This window comes from Gopherus flavomarginatus, chromosome 1, assembly GCF_025201925.1.
Source record: "Gopherus flavomarginatus isolate rGopFla2 chromosome 1, rGopFla2.mat.asm, whole genome shotgun sequence".
NCBI lineage: Eukaryota > Metazoa > Chordata > Testudines > Testudinidae > Gopherus > Gopherus flavomarginatus.
The window spans coordinates 12,983,609-13,011,545 of NC_066617.1; the positions used below are offsets into that span (position 1 = coordinate 12,983,609).

General features: G+C 43.7%; 1 protein-coding gene across 1 annotated transcript in view; it reads left to right on the forward strand.

Moving 5' to 3' along the window:
• The first annotated feature begins 517 nt into the window (after positions 1–517).
• The window catches only part of LOC127043186 (store-operated calcium entry regulator STIMATE-like), a 70,146-nt gene continuing 42,726 nt past the window's right edge, over positions 518–27,937 (forward strand). The window contains exon 1 of the mRNA XM_050937026.1: positions 518–521. Coding sequence (XP_050792983.1) covers positions 518–521 — 4 coding nt within the window. The remainder of the gene's footprint in view (positions 522–27,937) is intronic.

A 27,937-nucleotide genomic window follows, 5' to 3' on the forward strand; every position in this document is an offset into this window, starting at 1 on the left:
TCTCCCCAGAATGACCCCCCAACCTGGCCCTCCCCTTTCCCCAGAATAGTCCCCCTCTCCCCAACCAACCTCCCTGCCTGCAACCTGCCCCTCCCCCTGCTCCAAAAGGACCCACCCGGCCCCTCCCCCTGCTCCAAAACATCCCCTCTTCCCCCACCCCCCGTTGCAGCCTGGCCGGGGAGGGGCAGGGCGTATCCGGACTGGAGCCCGCCGCTCATTGAGCCGCGTCCCTGCCGCCCCCTCCCCGGGGAAGCTACATCCGCCCCCGGGCTGGGGCCGCTCCCCCGCAGGACGCAGCAGCGGCGGCGCTCGGCGCTGCACGGAGCCGGCCGGGATGCCTCTCCCTGAGTCCCCGCAGCCCGCTCCGGGCCCCGCCCGGCCCGTCGCCGTGACCGAGACCGGGCTCCTGGGCACCCCAGTGAAAATCCAGCCCCACGGCTGCAATAGCGGGGCGCTGCTGGGCGGGCTCGGGGTGCTCGTCCAAGCCCTGCTGGCCACGGTGGCTTTCAGCACGCTGATGTGTGAGTACCCGCTCCCCGCGGCCGGGGGGCAGAGCCAGGCGGTACCTTCCCCCCACCGCTCCCTGGGGCTGAACCTGCTCCGCGTGGGTGGGGGGAAAGAAGCCAACGCCTTGATCAGTTAGTCCCGGGACTTTGCTTCCAGCTGGGCCGGCGCAATGCGAGTGTCCTGTTTGGTACTGTTTCTGCAGATACGGTGATGCCTATTTTTAAAACTTGTTTTATTTTTATACATTTAACTTTTTTTTACACTTTGCAGGAACTTGTGGGAGAGCATCAGGCAGGTAAAGGCACAGGGAGGCAGCAGGGGCACCGGAACAATTTGTATAGTTGGGGTACTGAGAGCCACTAAGCAAACTGCAAACCCTGGATATAATGGAAACCGCACCCCCTAGTTCCAGCACCTATGGGCACCCCAGTCCTTATGAAGCCAGAGTATAAACACAGATCCCTTTGCTTAAAGACACAAAAACCTCCCTCTCTGTTTAACGTTAAAGGGTTATGTACGGCACAAGCTGAACGTCTAAGCCTGGTAGCAGATTCCAAAAGTTAAAACTTTAACCTTTCAAACAAGGTGTCAGCGTCCCAGGTCGGAATATACAATTGGAATATCCTTAAATCAAACTCTAAGAAGTTCTCTAGCAGCATTTTCCTTGCTTTGCCTCTCTGAATTTTGAGGATTAGCGAGGGAAATATTTTTGTTGGTTTGTGTGTGTTCAGTGAAATCAGCATTTACTGGGAAAAAAAACTCAAATCCTTCCAAGCCTGCTTTCAATTAAGTGTCTTAAAACTTTAGCAATGGTCACCTATTAACATGTTTTTTGTGTGATCTATCCCTGCCACTCTCTCGCTGTGTTTTTGATGTAGGAAGAATGTGTTGTGTCCAACTCCTGTGTTCTCATGTCTTGTGTTTACACTTATAAACTACTTGAAATGTCTCACCTGGCGACCTTTTCTTTTTTAGGAAGGCTATTCCATGTTGTTAGGCTGTGAGACACCAGGTGTACCTAGCTGAGAACGGGCATGCTTTTGAAAGGGAGGCTGTAACCTTTGTGTTAGTGCATATTTAGGTTTCCTTCCATGGGTTGTGGCCTGCAAATATCTCAGATCGCTGACGCAGTGGGCGCAAAGGTAAAAATCCAGCCCATTTATACTACCTCTTGCATTTCTGGTTGGACAACGAGACTCACTTTCTCATCAGAGTACGTTTTAATTCAAGAGCCTCTATTGGGCTAGAAGGCTGCAATTTTGTAGTGTTGGGGTTGCCAACACTGAAAGAGAAAAGTTGTCTTTAAAAGATGTTTCCATTTGACCTTTTTGCAAAGATGCATTTCGATTGTTTCTATATATTCTGCAAGGTGTCTGATGGGAGCAGGGGTTAATAACATTTAATTTAAGGTCGAATCCTGACACACACTCCAAAGATCAGTAGTTGATCATTATACAGTGTGGTCTCTGGTGTGCTAAAAACATATTTTAACTATAAAGGAAATGATTAGATGCATTAGATTACACCCCTGTTATTCCGAATGGTGCTGTTGTAGACAAGATCCTGGTAGCACACCTAAAACTTGAGTGTTCAAAGGAGTGGACAATCTATAGTAGATCTTGGAGTGTCGTGGTGGTGGTGGTGGAGGTGGAGTAGGTTTGAGTTACTTCTGTCTTCTAATGCTCTTGGGTTGGGGTTAGCAGTGCTGTTGGGAATGCTGATAAGCTATGTACCTTCCAAATAAAGATAACTTTAAAACATGTTATGGCAAGTGCAAAAAGACTGTGAAAGGCTGGGTTTTGGCTGTCTTCATCAGGATGTATATAGATCAGAGACCTTTGTGTGGCTTCACAGGGTGTAATCACTTACTACTGATATGGTGGTGTCTTGTACCCGCTTTGCACAGGGGTAGCTCATTACATATATTGCATGATAATGGAGAGTAGCCTCAATAGAATTTATCTTTCTTTGCACTGGGAGCTGTCTCCAAAAATCAGAGATTAAAGCCAGAGTATAAACACAGATCTCTTTGAGTTAAAGACAAAAACCACCCTCCCTCCCTGCTTAATGTTAAAGGATTTTATGTGGCACAAGCTGATGATAACTGGAAGTTTAAGCCATGGCTAACTCTGCACAAAAGGTTTGACTTGTGAGCTTGAACATAAAATTTCCTATCTTGCTTGCACCATTTTTTCTCAGCATTAATTTTTTTTTAAAAACTCCAGACACAAACTCCTAATAAATACATTGCTGGGGAGGCTAGAATAGATCCTGCGTAAAAACATACTAAGGGACCTGACACTTGTTCTCAAGATCATTGCCACAGATCCTAACTGGATTGTAATTAAATACAAAGTCATAGATCTAATCTATTAAAATTGGCTGTGCAACAGTGAACAATTAGTCATTTATAAAACTCTAACGATGAGGAAAAGGTAATTCACTGTTGGTTTAGACTAGTGAGAAGATAAAGCTAATATAACAGAGTGGCCTGGCAGCAAATACAATGCTGTTTAATTGGAATGGTATGTTTTCCACGTATTGCTCTAATACCAAAGGTGACTTAAGCTGCAAAGTCACTGGAGATTTAAAGCCCTAAAACAGAGTTTACCAAGTAATAGTCAGTTCAAATGAAGAGAGGTGGACATTATTGCTAACAATAGAGGAACAAGAGCCTGGTATTCTTGGAGGATGGGGAGTGAATTCAGTGGATGGTGTATATAATTTAACTTTAAAAGGTGAGCTAGTTTTAGTATGAGGCTCGTGACTAATGCAATTGATCGATTGCTGAGAAGGTGCTAATGAGTAAGAGTGAGGCCAGAGGGCTGGTCTGGATAAGGCCACTGGAGTAGGAGTCAGGCTGCCTAGGCCAATAACTAGCTGATCTTGAATAAGTCGCTGCACCTTTCTGCACTTCTGATTCCCCTCTGTCTTACCTATTTATATTGTAATCTCTTTGTCATGGGGACCATTAGTTACGATGTTATACAGCGCCCAGCACAATAAAGCCCTGAACTTGGCTATGGCTTCTAAGAGCCATAGGCGCCAACTTTTCCCAGCACGGTGGGTGCTCGCCTCCAGCCCTGCCCCTTTTCCAACCCCTTCCTCAAATCCCTGCCCCAGCCCTGCCTCTTCCTGGAGCGCGCCACATTCCCCCTCTTCCCCCTTCCCTCCCAGTGTTTGCTGCCATGAAACATTTTGCAGTGGCAAGTGCTGGGAGGAGAAGTGGGGACGTGGCACGCTCAGGGGAGGAGGCGGAGTGGAGGTGGACTGGAGCAGGGCAGGGAGCACCCAGAGTCAGTGCCTATGTGAAGAGCTACTGTAATATAAAACTGCAGGTGGAGGAGGGAGAAGAGCGGGAAAAACTTGTATCTGAAACTTCCCTGAAATCTCAGAAGCAAACTTCTCCCATCAAATGCATCCAGACTTGCCAACTCTAGTTGGAGCGAGGCTTTCTGAGCACATCTGACTCTGGGAAGCCGTTGAATAAAATATTTGTTTACATTAACTATACAGACTAGCTGTGTGGGGGAGATGGAAGTAAAAATATGTATCTGGAAGCAGGTAGTGTAGGTCTTAGAGGTATGCTGGGATCAGTGCGGTAAATAGGAGAAGACTAACTTGCAGTCTGTAGTGCTTGTCATCCAAATATCTCAAAATACATCTGAGCCTATGGATAGAACAGGGAGTCTTCTGGATTCTTTTCATAACTTTGCCACAGACTTCCTTTCAGTGCCTCGGTTTCCTTATCTATAAGATAGCTGGGTGAATACTTCCTTGGGGTAACATGGGGCTCCATGAATGGCTATAAAGCACTACTTCTTTCGACAAGTGAAATATTCTTAACCAAACTTACTATGTCCTCATGAGGTAGCTGTGCATTGCCATCAGTGATTTAGGGGTGGGTAAACTGAAGCACAGGTCAGTTAAATGGCTTGCCCAAAGTTGCACAACCAGCCAGGATTAGAACCTGGACATCTTAAATCTGTTGTTGCTGGAACAGTAGAGGAGATGGTGAAGTAAGACCTGAAAAGATCTAGAGAAGCATCCAGACTTTTTGAGGCTTGTTTGTATCTCTGGACCTTTCAGAGAGAATCGTTTCAAAGCCAGGATGCAGTGGTTGCAATCTTAAGGGGAAGTTTTTCAGGATAAAAATTTTAATAAAACCTCTGAAATGCCTTACCTGGGTTAACTAAAATAATTGGATTATTTAAACTGGAAAAATCTCTTTACTGTCTGTATTTTGCTGAGTTTGGTCAATGGAAAATAGACTCAGACAGTTCACCAGATTAGTCTGTTTTTGCCCAATTTAACTGAGGCTAACACATGGTGCAGTGTCTGGCTTCTAAACTGTGCAGGGAGATGCTTTAAATCTGTTACAATTAGAGCTTTAACTGAAACATTTTAATGGTTGTGTTTTTATAAACGGTTTTTCACAAATTCTGCACTTTAGATCAACTGTTATGTCCCGCTGGCCCGCTAGCAGCAAAGAACAAATAGCGTGAAATTTCTTTGAACTTGCCAATTTGCTAATGGCAACAACATGGGAAGGGTTCCCAGTGATGAGGGGTGAGTCATTTTGTGTAAATACAGAAGCATATGGATAAACTAGAGGCAGTGAACCGAAACCGAGCATGTCTATCCAAATGGAACACTCTACGTCTACTCTGATCGGGGAGGAGGCTGAACTGTTAGCTTCAAGGATTGTTTGCAACAATCTGTAATTGCAACAGGGCATTTGGCTGCACTATCAGGAGGGTAGAATACAAGTAAAGAACAAGGATGGCGTAGTGGGCACGAGAGGGTTAGAATACTTTCTGCTCATCTTTCATAGCGAGGTTAATTACTTTGTTGGAGATGCAGAATAGTGGCAATATATTTGGAAAGTTTGTTCTGAAAACAGTATCAAACAGCAGTGTTTACACTCCTAGAGAAGTGGTCTTCGAGGTGCCTTTTGAAAAGAAGTTTTCATAACAAAGGTAGCTTTGGATAAAGTGGAGTAAGGTAAACAAGAGGACTCCAGAGGGGAGGAGTAGCGTTGTCTGAAATGAAGTGTTAATTGTAAACTCATTCGGTTCTGTTCAGGTTCATACCACATGCTTCACTCTGCTGGTATCTAAAGTTACAGAACCACCATCTCTAGGAGATAGCTTCTGTTATGGCATGCCAGAGAAACACAGCCTCTATGAAAACAATCGGCTGTTGGTCCTGGCTGTTAGGACAAGCAGGATCCATCTCTTACAGGACCAGGAGAGAACACTCCAGGTTGGCTTGAGCTAGGAAATTAATTTCCCAGGCCAAGACCATTTCTACCCACCATCCCAGAAGGGACTGGCAATATGTCCCACAATGCCCTGAGAAAGATAACCTAGAGCAACACAGTGAGTTGTGGTGCTAAAAAGCATAGATTGTGCACCCAGAAAGCTTTGGGACACGTTCCAGTGTTCTCCTGCAACCCCTGGCTAAATTGGGAAATATCCTTGCAGTAACTGCAGAGTGTGTTTAAAAAAAAAAATGTTTCTAAACTGTGCAGGTGCTACGGGTAGCATATATATATACACCCACCTAATGCCTGCCATTTAGAGAAGTGAGTAGATTTACAGGAAAGGATATTACGGGTGTGTGTATCATCAACTATGAACCTATGTGGGATGCACTGCCAGAGTGCATGATGCCAGGGTGTTCAGGGCAGGTCTGTCCCAGTATGGGAAGCTGATATGTTGTTCCCTAATGACAATTAAGGAGTACCTATGCCCACTGTTACCTTCAGCCAACCCAGCCTATGTGCTGCTGCCCTGGGTAAAGAAGACTTGTCTTGATTTCCACCAACATATCAGGAGGCAATACAACTACATGGAGCAGGTTCAAAATGAGGTGGAACATACTTCTAACTGACAACTAAAGGCACGATGGCGCTGCTTTATGGACTCCCTTGGACGATAGCCTGTATAATGCCACAACATGACTGGGCCGAGTTGAGTGCCTCGCAGCACATGTGAGTTTCAGGGGACTGTTCTGGGGCAGTGGGTCGAAGAGGCAGAGTGCTTGGGATCTGCTTGCAAAAACCATCTACTTGTGAATAGTCCATTACAGCAGAAGTGGTGAGGATACCTTATGCGCCCACAAGCTTGAGCTGCCTGGGGAATACATGGATTAATGAGGATGACTGGGGTTGATGCCACACCTTGGACGTGTGTGTGTGTGTGAGAGAGAGAGAGAGAGAAATGTAGCCTGCTATAACTTTTGTATGAAATAAGTAGTGGACTTGTCACTTTGTGTAGGTTACTTATTGTCCCTCCCGATCCCAGTATATGACCAAAGAGGTTTGGGCAGTACAGCTGCCATTATTAAGTTGAGAAGGGGTGCAAAGCAAGCAGTAGCAGCAAAGCTCCTTTCGTCCTATAAATGTTCTTGGTAGAAATGGGCCAGAGTGGCAAAGTACTGGAGTTCAGCTCTAGATCCAGAGAGTCCAGGGCTAGTTGTGGTCCAGACCCCATCTCTAACTTGGTAAGAGATCTGCTTGAAATAGTGCTTCATCCTTTCTCTTGTTGTTTCAGGTACACTTTAAACTGGGCACATGAGACTGTCCGCCACATAACTTGAACATATTTCCTTTCAATGCATTGGTTTCTTAATGAGTAGAGCACTGCACCATTTGTGCCTGTCACTGTGCAAGGCCCTGCTCTTGTGAAGGGTTGTCATGGCATACAGAACTGTAGCTAAGTGAGTAATCCCATCTGAAGTAGTTTTAAACCTTTTTCTGTGTCCTTGTGAAAGATCGTTGGCTGAATGGTGACAGCTCTTCTTGGCTATTTCAGCTGTAGATGCCAAATGTGAATCAATGGGTCAGTCCTGGAGAAAGAGTGCAAAACTTTTTCCATGAGGAAATGTTTCAGCTTAAGGCTTGTCTACGCTTAGAAATTGACTGGGATAGCTACTGTAATATCTCTGTGTAAATGCTCTTATTTAGGGTTGGCAAATTCAATTTTTTTTATAACTTTGAATAATATTGATGTTTAAGCATTATTTTAACAATTTTCTTTTTCACAGTTGAGAAATTATGGGTTAAGATTTTTTTTCTTCAATTTTTACCAGTTTAAATGTTCACAGTGTGGGAAGTTATAGGCGAGTCAGTCAATGGGGTGTTGGGGGGGGGGGTGTCAGATTATTTCATGACAGAAGATGTTTAGATTCAAGAAGTTAAACCTCAATACCCGTTAAAACACAAATTGCCAACCATCACATGTCAAAATGTACAGCGTGAGTATCTTTAAAACAAACTCTAAGACATTATCAAGCAGCAGTTTGTTCACTTTGCCTATCTGGAAACTTAAATAATTATCAATAGAAACATTTTCTGTGTACAGTGAAATTGAAGTTTACTGACTTTTTTACCAGAAAAGTTTAATCTATACAACCCTACTCCTTTTCCAGAAAGAGACCGTCCACACAGAAAGCTATTGTAGAACAGATACTGTACTTTAAATTCACACGTTACTTCATTCTGGATTAACTCCAAGTGTAGGGAAGTCCTAAATCAGGGGCTGCTGGAAGCATTTCTGTGCATCGTGGTGAACACTGGCTTTTTCTCTCCTCTTCCAAGAAAATTTAAAGTTCAGCAGAATGGCCATCAGCCAGCCCCTCTCCTCTTTCCTATCTCCCCTCCCACCCCCCAAAAAACCCACACCCTTATTCAAGCTGTCCCTAGCAATTTCATCCAACTGACTCTCTGTCATGGATGTCCCAGGTGACCACCAGGTTATCTACCTCCTTGTAATTGAGTTTTCCCACGGATAAGTTACCTCAGACAATATATTTTGTTCTTTGGGTTTTTGAATGGAAGCTGCAATACAAAAATGCAAGCTTAACTCTGGGAGAGGAGAATATACTTGCATAGCCAAGGAGTGCCTTGGGTCCCACCTGCTTTAAAATGAGCCATATTTGAAACCTGTTCTAAGAGGTGGCTCCCTCCCTTAACTGATGGCATGTAGGGTACAGCTTGGCTTTTGAATATGGCTTTGTCCTGTCTGACAGGGACTTCCCATGGTCCCTTTCAGCAGATCGTTGCTATATTTTGAAGATACTTACCAGCTAGTATAGACAAGACCTTAAGTATAGGGTGAGGAGGCTGTGAGAAATGGCAATTTTGATGATCACAGGCAGTGCTACCAGCTCTGCTGCTACCAGATTTGTCTGTTACTTTGGGTTACGCTGATTTATTAGGGTTTCTCTTCTGAGCCGACACTGAGTCAACAATGTGCCCTTGTTACCAAGAAGGCTAATGGCATTTTGGGCTGTATAAGTAGGGGCATTGCCAGGAGATCAAGGGATGTGATCATTCCCCTCTATTTGACATTGGTGAGGCCTCATCTGGAGTACTGTGTCCAGTTTTGGGCCCCACACTACAAGAAGGATGTGGAAAAATTGGAGAGTCCAGTGGAGGGCAACAAAAATGATTAGGGGACTGGAGCACATGACTTATGAGGAGAGGCTGAGGGAATTGGGATTGTTTGGACTGCAGAAAAGAAGAATGAGGGGGGATTTGATAGCTGCTTTCAGCTACCTAAAAGGGGGTTTCAAAGAGGATGGATCTAGACTGTTCTCAGTGGTAACAGATGACAGAACAAGGAGTAATGGTCTCAAGTTGCAGTGGGGAAGGTTTAGATTGGATATTAGGAAAACCTTTTTCACTAGGAGGGTGGTGAAGCACTGGAATGGGTTACCTAGGGAGGTGGTGGAATCTCCTTCCTTAGAGGTTTTTAAGGTCAGGCTTGCAAAGCCCTGGCTGGGATGATTTAGTTGGTGTTGGTCCTGCTTTGAGCAGGGGGTTGGAAGAGATGACCTCCTGAGATCTCTTGCAATCCTGAGATTCCATGGTTTGGGGGAGGGGGGACTGTCATTCTGTCAATGTACTGTTTGTGTCACTTGTGTTCTTATAGGGAGCTGTATTTCTCCCTTCTGCAAGTTCCCTCCCAATGGAGCTATCCTGCAGGACCTAGGTTCCCCAGGGCTGGGTTCTTCCAGTCCCAGAATCAGACGCACACACAGCGTCTGAGAGGACCAGGTTAATCAGTACTCCCAAGCTGACCCCTTATATGTCCCTGGATTCGGTAGGCTGGGTTGAACAGCATTTCCAGCTATCACCCTCATATGCCCTTGGACTCAGCAGCCTGGGTTGAACCGCACCTCCAAGCTGTCACCCTGATATGCCCAGGGCACCACACCGGAGTAGAGCATGCCTGAGCAGGCTGGGTCGAGCAGCACTTTCAGTCTGCCACCCTCATATGCCCCAGGTTTGGGAATACCACTAGCAGAGACTGTGAAGAGTGAAGACTATATCAATATGTAGACACATCTTAGCTTGTCGTTGAGGGTTGTTCCATTTTAGATTCTGAGTGAGGATACAGTTGAGCAAAGCACTTTTCTTCAGGGTGTGTCTACACTGCAGTAAAAGACCCGGGTCAGCTGACCCGGGCCAGCCACGGCCATGCAGTGGATCTTTTATTGCAGTGTAGATGTACCCTGCTTGTACTGTCCATGGAGACTGAACTAGAACTTAAGGTTTGATGTGAGATGCTTTGAATTAGTGCACTTGCATCTTTTGCTCTTCAAATCCTTCTTGTGTGTCTTGATTGGGCTTTTCACGTCTGTTTTGGTCAAACATCTCATACTGAGTGCAACAAATGGATCAACTTACTATACAAAGAACAGTTGTTCAGCTCAATGGTTTCCATTCTGCTGTTGGAGCTGTTAAAACAAAGGGACTTTTGGAAAGGTTTGAGATAGAAACTTTCCCTTCCTCTTGTCAAGTCCATCTGAAAGCAGATCTTTTATTCATAAAAATACTGGAATTTACGGAGCATACCGTACATGTTTGATGCACAAAAGTCAGGGTAGGGTCTAATTTTTAAAAACTGGTAACTTTGTATCATGCTTTTGAATTTTTATCTTTAATGTTGTGGCTGGCTTAAACAAATTATTGTAAACTTAAATGAAAAACAAACTGGTTCCTAAATTATAGCATGCAGATTCTAGCTTCTGAGGAGCATAAATATGATGGCGATCGAGATCTAATTTGAACCAAAACTACATCAATCTCCTAGTGTCTTTAACGCAAATATTGCAAACCCTCATATGGAACTAGGAATGACAGTGTTGCGTTCTTCTAACTGAACAAGGAACTTAATTAGAACAATCAAAACAATATTATTATCCTTAAAGCTGCTCTTGCACCCTCCTGAACTGCAAAGCATCTGCTTAACCCCTTTTCCTAAACCCCTTATGTCAGGCTTCCTGCATCAGAAAGAGGAAATATTGCACATCACAACTTATCCCTGCATTTTTTCCTGATTGGCAGGTTTAACCAGAACTTAAAAATTAAACAAATTACAGACTAAGGTCAGTTAGTGACTCATCCAGTTCTTGTGGCAGCTTAGAGACTAACAAATTTATTTGGGCATAAGCTTTTGTGGGCTAAAATAAATGCCCAAATAAATTTGTTAGTCTTTAAGGTGCCACAAGGACTCCTCATTGTTTTTTGCTTATACAGACTATCATGGCTACCACCCTGAAACCTGTCATCCAGTTCTGTTCATCTTCTGCATTTGAGGAGGATTGTGTCCAGTTGACTGACTCCAGTTGATCAAGTCTTTAAGATGTAAGCCCCTATTCGCTTAAAACTCTTTCTCAAGCCTCAGTGGCTGGACTGCAGAATGAAACATTTTGAAAGGTTGGACGTTGACAGTCCATGAAAGGATATCTCTTTTATGCAGTAGTCCGAAGAATGACTAATGGAGAAACACTGAATAACAAGTGCTCCCTTTGCACAGCTGTCACATGGGACATCTGGAGGTGCTGTCTGGCTTTACAGGTTATCCAACTGAATGGGGCAGAAGGATGGTCTAGCAGTTGTCAGTCAGGTCAGCATAGCTGGGAGGTGTAATTTGCAGCTTGCGGAGACCTACACGTTAGCGCCACTTCAGCTAGCGTGCCATAAATAGCAGTGTGACGGCAGCAGGTTGCACTAGCTGCCCAAGTCTAATATTTTAGGTACATACTTGGGCGGTTCTCCTCAAGCTCATGCCTCCACAGCCAGACTGTTCTTTTGAGTGAGCTAGCTCAAGCAGAGCTAATGCATATTGTCATAAATTATAAAGAAAAGAGTAGCATGAAATTCCTCCTTGGCAGCTGTACTAAATTGCTTTACCTGTAAGAGGTTAAATAGCTCAAATCTCCTAGTTGGCACCTGACCAGAAGGACCAATGAGGAAAGAAGATACTTTCAAATCTGGGGGATGGGGGAGAATTTGTTTGGCTCTGTTAGTTTGTTCCCTCTCTGGAGGGAGGGAGAGACCAAGCAGGTACATCATCTCCTGAAAACATACCTGGAATGATCCATATAAAATTACAGAAATTGTAAGTAAGGCAAGGAAATGCATTAGGTTATCTTTTGTTTTGGCTTCTGAATTTTCCTATGCTACAGAGGTAGTTTTTATTCCTGTTTTTGTCACTGTGAAGCTGAGTCCAGTGAGGAGTTCTTCGTGTTAATTTTTTTTATTATGCTGTAAAGTTACCTTCTATCCTGGTTTTGCAGGTGTGATTCTTTTACTTTTTTCTTTGTAATAAAGTTTTTTTTTTCATTTTAAGAGCCTAATTGATTTTAGTGCCCTAAAGATAAAGGGTCTGGTTTGTACGCACATTGCTAAGGCAATTAGTTGGTGTATTATTCTCAAGACTCTCCAGGAAAGGTGGTGAAGGGGTTTGGAGGGATATTTTGGGGGAATAGGGATTCCAAGTGACCCTCCCCTGAATTTTTGTGTAAATCACTTGGTGGTGGTAGCAGCACTGTCCAAGGACAAGGAAAGGAATTTCTGCTTTTGGGGAGTTTTAACCTAAGCTGGTAAAATATAAGCTTAGGGGGTCTTCTATGCAGCTCCCCACATCTGTACCCTAGAGTTCAGTGTGTGTGTGTGTGTGGAGGGGGGACCCCTGACACACATACATCTATCCAGGTGGGAATTATGCATCCCAGCTGAAGTGTAGACATAGCTCCGGGGTTGCCAAATCCTGCAACATGAAACTTAGGACCACGGCCAGCTCCAGGTTTTCTGCCGCCCCAAGCGGCATGCAAAAAAAAAAAAGCCATGGCAGCATGATCACGCTGCTCCACTCCTCAGCAGGTGTCCTTCGCTCCAAGAGGGACTGAGGGACCCTCCGCTGAATTACTGCCGAAGGCCCGGATGTGCTGCCTCATAGTGGCCGGAGGGCCACTCCTTGGTATTGGCTGCCCCAAGCACCTGCTTCTTTAGCTGGTGCCTGGCTGGCCCTGCTTAGGACATTTGAGATCTTAAAGCCCCACCTCCTGGAGTCGCTTCTTTATAGGAAGATATCAGCTTTAATTTAAAAGAAAGATTCTAGCCTTCATGGTTACAGAGGAAGGATTGAAAATGTAACCAGAGCTTACCCAAAAGACAGACAAAACCCCAAATCTTTTAAATGTCATGGTGTGTGTGTGTGTGTGTGTGTGTGTGTGTGTGTCAGACTTGTGGTTTTTGTACATCTGGTGTTGGTAATACTGAGTTGCTGGACTAGGCCTTGGACTTGGGCTTAGTTCTGGGATCTGCTATACTTCCTTTGTGACTGGACAACTTGCTGAACCTACCTGTGCCTCAGATCTCTCTCTGTAAACTGCCGATAATGCTTTCCTGCCTTACAGGGGTCTTGTGGTGATAAAGCCCAATCATGATGTGGGGGAGGGGGCTGATAAATACCGAAATGGGCCTAGATAGTGGTGGCGCTCATAGCCCTGGTCTTGTCTCTGAGCCTGGCTTTAAACTGAGACCAGGTTAAAAATTCCATGTCTGAAAAAAAGCTAATCTGGGAGTTACAATTTGGGCTGGTCATGCCCCTGCATATATTAGGCTAAAACACTGAGACTCTGCAAAAACAAAGAGCCTTGTGGTTTAATAGAGCTTTGTTATATGAATCCCTTAAAATTCAAGAGCTGGAAGAATATTTTCAGAAATATAGAGAAGAAGAAAAGGATTGGCTCAATAGATGTATTCTCTGGGATCCTGGAAAGGTGGTGATGGCGGAGAGGATCCTTATCATACCTCATAAAATATCATACCTCAAAAAGATGAGCGCTCTTGAAGAGAGTTTGGTTAAAGAACTGTTTTGGAAGGTAGACCTAAATCTACAAGAGGTAGTTGACGTTGTAATTAAGAATTTAAAATCCAGTAATGCTCTAGATCCTAATGGGTTTGCTGGGGAGTATCACAGAGCTCTAAAGCAAGAGCTGGTCCTTGTTTTAACTGAATTGTTTAATGGTATATTGCAGGGGAGCAAGAGTCCAGATTCATGGAAAAGGCAAAAATTGTGGTCATTGCAAAAGGAGGAAAAGGTCATAAGTGCACCATACGGACCTACATCTTCAATGCACCTTCTAAAATTTATGCAGAGGTGCTAGCACACGGATTGAGTGTCATTTTTGCCAAATATGTTCACCCTGACCAATCTGGGTTCGTTGCTGACAAGCATCTACTTGATAATATCCAAAGAACTCTGAATTTGACCTATAATGTTAATTTTAGCAATTCTTTCTGTGCACTAACCTTCAACGGTCTGGAGTGGGAGTACCTTAGACAGATTTTGGTAAGGTTTGGTTTTGAAAATGTTTTATGGGGCAGGTTGGTCTTCTATACTCAACCTTGTTGGACTGCTTTGGCTAATAGTGATCAATCCTTTTAATTTGTTTAAGAGTTATCTGTCATTCCCCTGCCCTCCTGTTTCCTCTGGGAATACACTTGCTATAAATGTGAGAAACAGTCCCTTGGTAAAGAACATCAAAATGCCTTCTGGAGTAGAACACAAAATAGCTTTGTATGCTGCTGATGTCTTGTTATATTTTCAGAATCCAGAAGCCTCGTTCAAAGTTCTAGAACAAATGACTTTGTAATTTGGGCAAGTATCAGTCTTCAAAATAAACTACAATGAAGCTGAAACTTTATCAATTAATATTCCTGAAGGAGTCAAAGCAAACTGCTGTCCTTTATGTAAGTTTAAGTGGGTAACGGAATCTTTCAAATATTTAGGGATAAATATTGTGGAGAAAGATAAAAATCTTAAGGCAAATTGCCCTGCAGTGTTAATAACATAGTAAAAGAGTTGGAAGAATGGAATATGAAATGTCTTGGCTAGGTAAGGCATCCTCAGTAAAGACAAACCTCCTCCCAAAGTTATTTTTGTTTCAATGCATCCCTGTTGGTATCCCTGATATAACATTAAAAACATGACAGGATGAGCTATTAAAACTCATATGGAAACACAAAAGACACAGGGTTGAGTTCTGAAGTTCTTTTTAAGTCTACAAAGTGGAGTGGACTAGCTTTTCCCTAATTTGGCTTATTATTATTATGCGTCGCCATTAAAAGATGTAGGCCATTGAGTTAACAGTAGACCATCCAAACACTGGGTAAAACTCCAACAAGACTGGAGCCCAGAAATAGCTATTCATGGTGATTGTCAGGTTAAAAAATAAATTAAAAACTCACCCATTCATCCAGATCACTGTAGTAGCTTTAGACACATCTTTTAACATTCCTATTGCCAAGGCCCTCACCCTAAGCTACTTTCATTAATAATCAGGAATGTATTCCTAGGAAATGTGAGTAAGAACTGAGATAAGTCAGTTAGGACAGCCGTTCCAGGCGTCTGTTTTGAAATCGTACGAAGATCTATTTAATAAGGTAAATAATGATCCCATATTTTCAGGGTTTCCAACTCAAACATTCTATTGTGAAATCTGGATACAAGACAGCTCTATCTAGACCTTTAACTGCACTTGAGGAGTTGATCCAGGAGCAAGCTGGAATGAAAGGTTTGATCTCAAAGATATGTACAATTTGATTGAAAAAGATGTTAAGGAAACCACCCAGGTACAAAGATGGGAGAGGGACTTGCACAAAGAAATTGATCTAGATGAGTGGGTCTCTGGGAAATGGGACATACATCTTCAATTTGTGGAGCTCATAAAGCCATTTTTATAAATTACTGTATAAATGGCATTTGACACCTTCATACTTCTGCTGCTAGGGAGGCTTCCTTTTAGAGAGGTTGCAGGAAAAGGGAAACATACTTGCACATATGGTGGTTGTGTCCAGGAATTAAGCAGTTTGGGGAGGAAATTGTTAAAGAAATTCATCTTCTGATAAAGTGCTGGCTTCGTAGCCGGTCAAGGGATCTCTTACTTAATGCTTTAGTAAAGGACCTACATCTTAAATAGAACAACACATTAATTTTTTTGTTTGTTAGCAGCTAAACCAGGGTGGACACACTTTTTGGCCTGAGAGTCATATCTGGGTAGGGAAATTGCATGCAGGGCCATGAATGTAGGGCTGGGGCATGAGGCTGGGGTGCAGGAGGGAGTGTGGGTGCATGAGGAGGTGCGGTGTGCAGGAAGGGGCTCAGGGTAGGGGGTTGAGGTACAGGAGGGGATGCAGAGTGCAAGAGGAGGATCAGGGCAGGGGATTAGGGGGCTCAGGGCAGGCAGTTGGAGTGCAGGGTGCAGGAGGGGTTCAGGGTGTGGGCTCCAGCCTGGCGACGCTTACCTCAAGTGGCTTCAGGGAGGCAGCGGCGTGCAGCGGGGCTAAGGCAGGCTCCCTGCCTGGCCTGGCCCTGTGCTGCTCCTGGAAGCAGCCAGCACCATGTCCCTGTGGCCCCAGGAGGAAAGAAGGGGGGGCAAGGGCTCTGTGCACTGCCCTCACCTGCGGATTCCACCCCAAAAGCTCCCATTGGCTGCAGTTCCCTGTTCCCAGCCAATGGGAGCTGTGGAAGGCAGTGTCTGCAGGTAAGGGCAGCGCACGGAGACCTTCTGCCGCCCCTCCCCCCAGGGGCCGAAGGGATGTGGTGCCAGCCACTTCTGGGAGTGGCGTGGGGCCAGGGCATGAAGGGACTCTGCCTTATCCCGGCTGCGCCACTGGGCTGGCAATCCCACACGCTGGATTGAAAGCCCTGATGAGCCAGATCCGGCCCCTGGGCCATAGTTTGCCCTCCCCTGAGCTAGACTTTGTATTGCACGTTGTTGGAAAAATGTGACTCCTCCTATGGAATTGCATTATAGTAAAATATGGACTGTGCTTGTAATGGAAAAGCTTTCACACCAAGTGCATACACAAGAGTAGAACCAAAAAACACAGACTCCACTGACTCTTGTGGGCCTACAGGTTCAGCAATGACAGGCTTGCCTCCCTTTGTAGTCCGTGGAGAACTCCATTACAATGCATCCTTAGGGCCCCTCATGATTCCATGTAGTATCAGGGGCCGTATCCTTACCCTCCCATTCCACCCTCAGGAACTTTAAGGACAACCACAACTTCACACATACCACAACCGTGGCTTTTCCAGGTCAGTGTGTGTAGGCAAAATTGGCATGAATGTTATTTCCCCTAAATTCTGTTCCATTAATTTAGGAAGTTTTTTCACTGTATTTGCTTTTAAATTGCACAGGTTTTTCTTTACACTGGTTTTGTTAGTGAATACAATTCTATTTGGAAAATTAATCATGATTAGTTCACAACATATGCTGCAGAGTGTCTAGGAGTTCTGAAAGCACACACTTGTTGTTGAACAGAGTGACACAACTCATAGGATCAGAGATAAACAGTGTGATAATCATATATGTACAGCAAGCACTGTAAAATTAACAAGTGCATTAAGAGTGCTTATATTCATAGATGTACGCCAAGCACCACACAGTTCCTAACAGACCTCAAAACTGCGGAGCCACATAGTGTGGTAAACCACAATGAATTGCCATTGCTCCTTTTTAAAGTGCTCTCTCAAAGCCTCCCTGAGCTATATAGCTTCGTATTGAGCTCTTCAAATAGTCCTCAGGTTGGGCTGTTCAAACTCAGCAGGCAGCTGCTCCACCTCCACCATGGCAACAACTTTTCCCCCTTTGCTTCACAGATATTATGCCAGCTTGTGAATAAACAGCGCCTGCGCCCCTTCAATGTACTAAAAGTGCATTAAGCTGTCATTCTGCACCTGCTGAGCCAGTAGCTGAATCTTTCCTTGGTGCTGTTGAAGTGGCTGGTATATGGTCCTGGAAGCAAGTGTTGGCTGGATCACCTGGCATTTCAACATCACCAATGGTAATCCGCTTGTCAGGAAAGAATGCCTCTAAGCTGAAGCCTGAGCCCTATTGCCCAGGGCCGAAGCCAAAGCCCAAGGGCTTAAGCCTTGGATGGTGGGGCTCAGGTTAGTCTCCCCTGCCTGGGGCTGAAGCCCTTGGGCTTTCGCTTTGTCCCCCTGCCCAAGGTGGTGGGGCTTTGGCAGGGCTCAGGCAGGCTCTGGCTTTGGACCCCCTCCTGGGGCGGTGTAGTAATTTTTGTTGTGAGAAGGGAGTCATGGAGCAATAAAGTTTGAGAACCCTTGACCTAGGGGAAGCACATCTAGTGGTAAGAGGATAGTTTAGCCTCACGGGCCAGTTTAACCCTGTGGCCCATTGGATCTCTGGCCTCTTCGTGAAAAGGTCAGCAAGGAGGTCAAGTGTAATGATGATTCTGTGATGTGAATATTTGGATTGCGAGCCGTCAAGCTCAATTCGCTTTATACAGACCATGGACAATCGGTCATATTGTAATAAATCTTTCCCAAGAACATGGGCAGGACTTGAAGTGATTAAACCAGAAAGGGGAAAGATCCATATCCTATGATCCCGTGATTTAGTTTCCCAGCTTCAGGCTTTTCACTACTTGTTTTGCTTTCAATTACATTATACTAAGAAACATCAGAATGGCCATACTGGGTAAGACCAGTGGTTCATCTAGACCATGACTGGTGCCAGGTGCTTCAGGGGGGAATGAGCATATAATATAATACCAAGCTCTTGTACAGTGCTTTTCCTCATTAGAACTCTCAATGCCCTAAAAAAAGAGTAGCACTATCCTCATTTTATAGATAGGGAAACTGAGGGGCAGAGGCTTGCCCAAGTCACCCAGCAGGCCCCTGACCGAACTGGGACTAGAACCCAGGTTTCCTGAGTCCACTCCAGCATTCTAGTCACTGGGCCACAATGCCTGCTAGAAAGAAACTAGAGTTACAGTCCTAACTTTGGCTCATGGTTGGCCAACGCTTCAAAGTTAGGTTGACCTAACTACATGGCTCAGGGCTGTGAAATATTTCATGCCCTGTGTGACATCATTAAACTGACTTGAGCCCTGATGTAGACAGCGCAAGAATTTTTCCATCGACCTAGCTACCACCTCTAAGAGAGATGGATTTAGTACAGTGATGGAAGAATCCCTTCTGCCACCATAGGAAGTGTCTACACTGCAGCGGCACAGCTGCAGCAGTTCTAGCGTAGACCTATCCAGTTTCTTCTCTATAGATAAATGTCCCCTTACCCTCTCTGTTAGAGTACTCTGTTCTGTGTAACTGGTGTTATTCACTTAGCCGGGTCTTAAATGTATGTCAGAACCCCTCTAGCTCAGGCGCCATTGATCTCGAGAGCCTTTTGCTCATTGGTTGCTTCAACAGCTGTTCTCTCTCCGCTTCCATTGTTTCTCAGACCAAGCTATCCGGGATGCTGTGTGTTTAGACTAATAATGGCACCCCAAGGTTTTGGCCTGCGTATCCTGCCTGTTGACTTGCTTAATCCTGACTGGGGCTTGGAGGATGAATCCTGTGTCTAGAAAAAAACCCATTTCAGTGTAAATGGATACAGAAACGTTGAAGTGTAAGATGATAATGTACATGAAGGGGGAAATATCCTGTTTCCTGAGCTCATTAGGGTTCATCTTATTACTCTTGGCTGTTAGAGACAGAATGTGGTTGCTTTATTCCTGCCCTCTAATGGGAGTGATCACTTCCTAGCCCTGGCATCTGCGTGTCAGAAGGTCAGGCCAGGAATCTGGCTAGGGACTTTCTTTTTAAAACCAGATCAGATTTTTAAAATCTCAGACCTTGGCTGATAAGGAGTCGTCATGTTAAGCAACATATGGTACATGAAACAGAGGCAGGAGCCAAGAATTTTAGGAAAGGAGCTGAAGATGGCTTTTCAGGGTCTTTCTGTGGACAAAAATAATGGGCTAGTTCATCCATTTCATACCTCTGCTGGACTGCTCAGTTAAATCCTAAGCCCTATACTGCTTACAGAGGGTTTACCTTCTGCTCAAAAGGCAGGAACCTATGGGTTTTTCAATTGGTTGGGGGTGGGTTTATTTTGGTGGGTTTTTGTTGTGTGTTTTGTGTTTTTTTTTAATGGCAAGACTGATTTTGATCCGTGGTGTCACTGATGTTGCACTTGATGGACACTGGAAACCTAGTGAGAACTGTGATTCCTGTTGGGGCAGTGCTGCTTGGTGGACAGAGCACTGGACTGGGAGTTGGGAGTGGGGGAGAAACCTGGGTTCTGTTGCCAGCAGAGCTGTGCCACTGACCTGCAGGTGATCTTGGGGCTGTCACCTCACTTCTGAGTTTACCCATTTGGGAAACTGAAGAATCTTTGGCCATCTTTTTATGAAGCATTGTAGTATCTACAGATGCAAAGCGCAATATATCTTACTGTGTGGTTAGGAGGATGTTTGGTGCTTTATTGATATTGTTCTTATTATAATAGGCTTCTACGCTGAAATCTACTTACAGAGCTTAATTTACCAGAAAGATCCGAACAGGCTACTTACTATCAGCCAGGACAAACAACTTACTTTTATAGACCTGAGCTCACTCCTTCAGTCTACAAATCAATGCATTTTTAAGAAATGGTATTAAACTGGGATTACGTGTCACTCATAGCAGAAATGGAGACCCATTTCAGCTATAGGCCATTATTAAGAAAAATCACTTTAATAATTGGAAAGATTTAAAAACGCCCGTATTCCTCCAACCTGGAATGGTGTATTACAGTATTTTGTATGAGATAAATCATGTAGAGTCACTTCAGTGTTGAAATGAGGTATGAAGAGGGGATCAGTCTTTTCAAAGTCTGTTTTATCACTGGCACTTTTCTCCTGTCCTATTAAGCATCCTGTTTCCATCCTATTTTAATGTTAAGTGTTAGAGAGGTCAATCTTCTCTTTAGATCTCTCTAACTTTTTTCTTAATTGGAATGGTTGATTGTAACAAGTAGAAAATGGATCTTTAAAGTCTTTCGCTAATTGCACATGCTACTTTAAATTTGATGCATTTGTTTTGTAAAACTAAGACGGGAAGAACACAACTTAATTATAAACATGCAAGAAGTGTTTCAAAACTGGCCAGACTTAGTGATTACAGTTCCTTTAAACATATTCCTAGGACTTGGTGAGTATAAACACTATTTCTGATCATAGTAGTCTTCAAACTTGGCTTGAGTTGTAAGTCTTTAAGATCTACAAACCAAGACAAGTTTGAAGAAAATGATTCAGTAGTTCTGAAAGTCCATGTGTTTCATGTTGAATGGCTCTAAATCTCAGATGTCCCAGCAGGCTAAGTTACTCTAGTATTTTATGACTGTCATAATAGAAAAAAAAATCTAACTCTCTAACTTTCAGGATGCAAAGCTCTGATTTTCTCCATTAATATACCATCTTTCTATGAAGCCTATTATGAGCAAGTCTAAGCGCCCATCAAGATGTACATGTAACAGTGATCTTGAGTGGGCCATCAAAGATTGAACTTGAGACTTCTGGATTTAAATGTATGAGCATCTATTGAGCTAAAGAACCAAACTTCCTTTGCTTAATGGCTATAGCGGTTTCATAAATCTATTTGGATTAACAATTGGTGGAGCAGTACAAACACCTCTCCACTGACTACACTTGTGAGCTCATTGCTTTACTGTGTTCCCCTCCTACTGTTACTTTTGCTAGTCACATGTTCAAAATTAGATTGTGACCACTTTGGGGCAGCTCCCACGTCTTCCTATTTGTCTTTATAAAGCTTTCCAGCACTGTGTACAACTGCATGGCTGAATAGTTCTCTGCCTATAGACCCATATAATGAAGGGTCTATCCCAGATTCAATAAGTTTGATTAGTGGTTGAGTTGTGTACAGTTTCTGCTCACAAGGTTCCAGTCAGCTGTGCATGTGTTTATATTTTCAGAACTCCAAACTGCTGGACCAATTTTTGATTGATCTTTCCAAACAACTTATCTCTGGGCTGACACCAAGCATGTCAAATTTGGGCTCCAAAGGCACTCTGTGCCCAAGATGTGAGCAAAGGAAAGAGGGGATATAAATGAAGCTGGACTCCACCTTAGCTTGCTAAAACATGCTACAAAAATCCTAACACCTATGCACCTATTAGAAAGAGATTACGAATGTGAGCTTGGTCTAGCTCTTACTTTCTTTTCTACTCAATAAATGCACATTTAGTAAATGAAATATGCAATCTTCATTATTTGTGTTACACTAGCACCTAGAGGCACCAAATGAGACCGCGACTCCATTATATGTAGACTTGGAAGGATTAGATTTTTATCCACAAATGTTCATTTGACTGTATACATACCAACTGAGGGGAGAATATATATTTCAATCAATAATAATTAACATTTACAGATAGTAAAGAGAAATGCTACCTGAGAACATATTAGTCAAAATCTATGACTTAGACTTTCAAATTAGGCTTATTACAAATAGATAAGTGAATAAATAGTAAAAATGGGTTTGATTTTGTTGATTTTAAGGATATTTACTCTGTATATTTAAACATGTGATGTTGACCATTTGTATTTTAACCGTTAATAAAGATTTAGCTTTTTTGAGTCTCTCTCTCTACTGTCATCAATTGTCTGACCCTCCAGAAATTCCCACAACTGTGAAAATTTAAATCAAATAAACTTCAATTTTTTAAAAATAATTTAGACAGCTATCGAATTCGGCCAGGCTTTATTGTACTAGACACTAGATGTACACACAACTTGTCCTGCACCATTCTAAATAGACAAGCATGGGAAGAGAGGTGGAGGTGAAAGGACTGACCCAGGGTCATGCAGCAGGCCATAAGCATAACTGGGATTAGAATCCATATCTGTAGAGTTCCAGTCCAGTATCCTATTGCCTAGAGGACACTAGTCAATTCTGAACTGACCCTAATGGCTCTACTTAGTTTGCAGAAGGTCCCTATATTCTTCCCAAAACTTCATCCAGTTACTGTTCAGTCTGTATTTACTGGAAATATGTTGTGGAAACTGCACTCTGGAAGGAAAAACTCATCTCTTCGCAGAAGGTTTGTCAGCTTTCAAAGAAACCAGAGTCATCTTTGTGGATTTAACATCACCAATAACCTTTCAGGTCACAGCTACTGAACTACTTCACTTGCCTGCTTAAGCCCCAGTAACCTTGGCTGGCTTTCTAGCTTTTAATTCAGAGACAGCCTGCCACAGCTCTACCCAGTAAATGCCCTATTAAGCAGTTAATTATTTCTCTATAATACTAGCTTTTATCTTCTAATACAACAGTTTTACTGTCTCTGATAATTACAGTCTCGGATAACTCTCTTAAATTTAATGAGGCGTGACAAGCCGTGCTCAACAAGGCACCACACCATTAACTTCTTACCTCTTATTTGTCATCTTATCACACAGAATTACTGTCTTTCTAGCCTGAGCAGTTCTGGATACATAACATGTCATTTTCCATTAGGACAGCAATGAGAATAATCACGGACGCTCCTGCTGCCAGGTTAATGGTCAGCTGGGTAGTTTGCTCAGTGATCTGCAGGTGCTGTTAAACAGCTACTCCCTTTCCAGTTTGATACATTTCTCTGCACTGCAACGCTAACTGATCTTAGATTTGAGACTGAAGTACCTTTCTCCAGCTGAACTGGCCTCTAACCCTTTCTCCCATGCACAGAACAAGACACAAGTAGCCTCTTAAAATTAATTTTATTGAAAAAAAAGACTCCGTTTCCGTCATTTGATAGCAAGCACTGCACACATTCTGTTGCAATAACGTGCCAATCCTGTGTAATGTCCCAAGAGAAGTGGCGGCAGCTTGGAATGTTTCCAAACTAGACTGGACAGGGCACTTAGAGAATGTTGGGAATCATTAAGAAAGGGATAGATAATAAGACAGAAAATATCATATTGTCTCTGTATAAAACCATGGTACGCCCACATCTTGAGTACTTGGGACTTTTCTGGTTTGGGAAAAAAAGGACAACTAAGGGGAAGATATGATTGAGGTCTATAAAATCATGACTGGTGTGAAGAAAGTAAATAAGGAAATGTTATTTACTCCTAATAACACAAGAACTAGGGGTCACCAAATGAAATTAATAGGCAGCAGGTTTAAAACAAACAAAAGGAAATATTTCTTCATACAACTCAGTCAACCTGTGGAACTCCTTGATTACCTGCTGCACCTTAAGCATCAAGGCCTCGTGCTTTCCTCCATCAAGGTGCACTTAGCAGCCATATTGGCCTCCCACCAACTTGTCCAGGGCAAATCGGTGTTTTCACACGACATGTCTACTTGATTCCTAAAAGGACTAGAGTGACTCTCTTCCCACCGGTCTGGGACCTGATTCTGCAATGGGGCCTCAACCTCATCCTCTCGAGGCTTACAGGGCCTCCCTTTGAGTCCCTGGCCTCTTGTTCCACTTCCAACCTGTCATGGAAGGTTGCTTTCCTTGTAGCTGTTACCTCAGTGAGGCGAGTCTCTGAAATTAAAGCCCTTACTTTGGAGCCTCTTTATCCAGTTTTCTACAAGGACAAGGTCCCACTGTGACCCCACCCCACTTTCCTGCTCAAGGTGATGTCCCACTTCCACGTTAACCAGGATATCTTTCTCCCACTTCCTTGTCCAAAGCCATACTTCACCATGGAGGGGAGGCAGCTGCACACCTTGGATGTCCGGCGTGCCCTAGCATTCTACCTTCAGTGCACCAAGCCCTTCCACAGGTCGACCCAACACTTCATTGTGACAGTGGACTGGATGAAAAGCCTTCCAGTGTCCTCGCAGAGGATCTCTAACAGGATCACTTCCTGTATCCGGTTCTGTTATGAGTTAGGTGGTGGTTTGGCTCATGCTATCTTGAAGGCCTACTCAACCAGAGCACAAGCATCCTTGGCAGCCTTCCTAGAGCATGTCCCCATCAAAGCGTCTGCAGAGCCGCCACGTGGTCTTCAGTGCACACGTTCATGACTTACTATGCCATCACCCAGCAGGCCAGCGGTGATGCTGGATTTGGGAGAGCTGTGTTGCAATCGACACCTTCATGAATTCCTACCTGCCTCTGTTGATACTGCTTGGGAGTCACCTACAATGGAATGGACGTGAGCAAGCACTCGAAGAAGAAAAGACAGTTACCTTTTCCATAACTGGTGTTCTTCAAGATGTGTTGCTCATGTCCGTTCCATGACCCACCCTCCTTCCCCACTGTCGGAGTTTCTGGCAGGAAGAAATTGAGCGGGGGAGGGGAGGAACCGGTGGTGCCCCTTATACCATGATATACAGGTGCCAGAGCCAGTCCCCTACAGATAGCACTGAGGGAAAAACTTCCAGCACCGGTGCATGTGGTGAGCACATGCACCTAACGTGAAATGGACTTGAGCAACTTGTCTTGAAGAACACCAGTTATGAAAAAGGTAACTGTCTTTTTTTGAGATGCGCCTTGCAGAGGGCAAGTGCAGCTGTCTTGCCTAAGAAATGTGTGAGGAGGAGGCATTTTTGATAAAAGTATGTATCTGATCCTCTGAAAGCACAGGGACGTTGAGCAGGACCCCCAAACTTCATCTCACTATGATGGGACTGAGGCTGAGGAATATTAACCCTGCTTGTGGGTGGAGTAGACCTGAAGACTGGCTCATGATCAGGACGTAAAGAGGAGACATGGTAGAGGTGTACAAAATGTTACTGAGAAAGTTGGGTACAATAGGAGTGACCATTCTCATAGCATTAGAAACTGAAAGTCATCAACTTCAGAACTGATAAAGAAAATACTACTTTACCATAGGGCTGGGTGATTTGGGGGAAAAGAATTTTATTATTTGCTAAACAATTTATTTGGGGGGGAGCACCAAAACTATTTGCAAATTTTGGTCAAATTCAACAAATAGTTTGGCTGAAAAGAAAAAGAAATTTAAAAGTCAAGAAGCTTCATTTTGGCCATGTCAAGATGTTTTGAAGTTTGGTTTTTTCTTTTGTTTCTTGTTTTTGATTTTTTAATGTAAAAAAAAAATTAAAAGAACCACTTAAAACGCAAGGAAATTCATTTTGGGTCAGCTGAAAATTTTTTTGACCCAGAACAAGATTTTTGTTTTCATTTGGTAAGAAACTCCAAGAAATCAGTTTAGCACCAAACTGGTTTGGCTCCCAAACTGAAGAATTAATTATTGGTTCAGTTCTACTTCATGCGGCGTATATTTTTCCTGTGGAGCTCACAGCCACGGGATATCGCTGAGGTGAAGAGTTTAGCAGAATTAAAACATAAACCACTAGACATGTGAATAGCTACTATGATCCATACCATGCACAGCAGTGACCTAGTCTCTGTGGGGCTACTCGGTAAGTCAATCTGATACCTGAAGCTGGTGCAGAAGGTGGTTACTTGCTTGACAAACTGGTGGGAACACAGCACCAGAGTTCCATGGTCTCCTCTGGTTTTCAGGTGTAAAATTTTGGATTTGACCTATTAAGCCCTAAATGGGTTGGGATCTACCTACTTGAGGCCATCTTGAAGCATGCTATTCTGTGCATTTGCTATCGACAGAAGCACTTAAGAACATAAGAATGACCATAATGGGTCAGTTCAATGGTCCATCTATCCCAGTATCTTCTCTTCTGACAGTGTCCAATGCTAGGTGCTTCAGAGGGAATGAACAGAACAGGCAATCATCAAGCGATCTATATCGTCAACTCCCAGCTTCTGGCAAACAGAGGCTAAGGGACTCTCAGATTATGAGGTTGCATCCCTGCATATCCTGGCTAATAGCCATTGATGGACCTATCCTCCATGAACTTATCTAGTTCTTTTTGAACCTGCTATAGTTTTGTATCTTCACAACATCCCCTGACACCGAATTCCACAGGTTGACTGTGCGTTGTGTGAAGAAATACTTTTTTGTTTGCTTTAAACCTGCTGCCTTGGGTCATTGGGTGACCCTAGTTCTTGTGTTATGTGAAGGAGTAAGTAACGCTTCCTTATTCATTTTCTCCACATTAGTCAAGATTTTATAGACCTCTGTCATATCCCCTTTTAGTCATCTTTTTTCAAGCTGAAAAGTCTCAGGCTACGTCTTCACCACCCGCCCCATCGGTGGGTAGCAATCGATTTCTCGGGGATCGATATATCGCATCTCATCTAGATGCGATATATCGATTCCCGAACGCGCTCCTGTCGACTCCGGAACTCCACCAATGTGAACGGCAGTAGCGGAGTCGACGGGGAACCGCGGACGTCGATCCCGCGCCATGAGAACGCTAAGTACTTTGATCTAAGATACTTCGACTTCAGCTACGATATTCACGTAGCTGAAGTTGCGTATCTTAGATCGATCCCCTCCCCTAGTGTAGACCAGCCCCCAGTCTTATTAATCTCTCCTCATATGGAAGCTGTTCTGTACCCGTAACCATTTTTGTTGCCCTTCTCTGTACCTGTTCCAATTCCAATATATCTTTTTTTGAGATGGAGCGACCATATCTGCCCACAGTCTTCAAGATGTGGGTGTACCGTGGATTTATATAGACGGAACATGATAGTTTCAGTCTTATTATCTATACCTTTCCTGATGGTTCCTAGCATTCTGTTAGCTTTTTTTTTAATGGCTGCTGCACATTGAGTGGATGTTTTCAGAGAACCGAGTCACAGTGACTCCAAGATCTCTCTTGAGTGGTAACAGCTAATTTAAATTTCACCATCTGAAGGTTGGGATCACTTACTCTCAACTTTAGAGAGCTTTGGCAGTAATGCTTATGCATAAGGGACCCATCTGCTTTGGGATCTATTCCCACTCTTGGTCGAAACTCTGACAGTCCTGTTGATCATCAGGCTACATTGAAAGGCCTGTGTCTCCACATGTGGTCCTGATAAGGACTGCTACTTGTTGCAAAAAGTCTTTTGCAGGCCGAAATTTTTTGGCATATGTAGTGTATTTAGTTTTTTAAACTAATCAAGGGTTTAGCGTAATAGGCTTTTGTTTATAAATCAGAATGAAATAGGTAGGTCTCCTGCATTATCTAAAAGCACTGCCACCCCTACGCATTCAAAAATCAGACTCGGATCATGAGATCTTTGGAATTTTTATTTGCCTCCTGCTGTTCTGAGCCTTCAGGGGTCACATTTTCAGGCTTTGCCCCCACTAACTGTGAGGGCTAGAAATTTATGAAAGTAAAATCTGTCTATTAATCACAAGGTTCTGAGAGCTGGGACTCTAAAAACACCAAATTGCAAGACTCTCTCAACAAAATCATGAGCGGGCAACACTAGGAGAGAGGAAAAATGC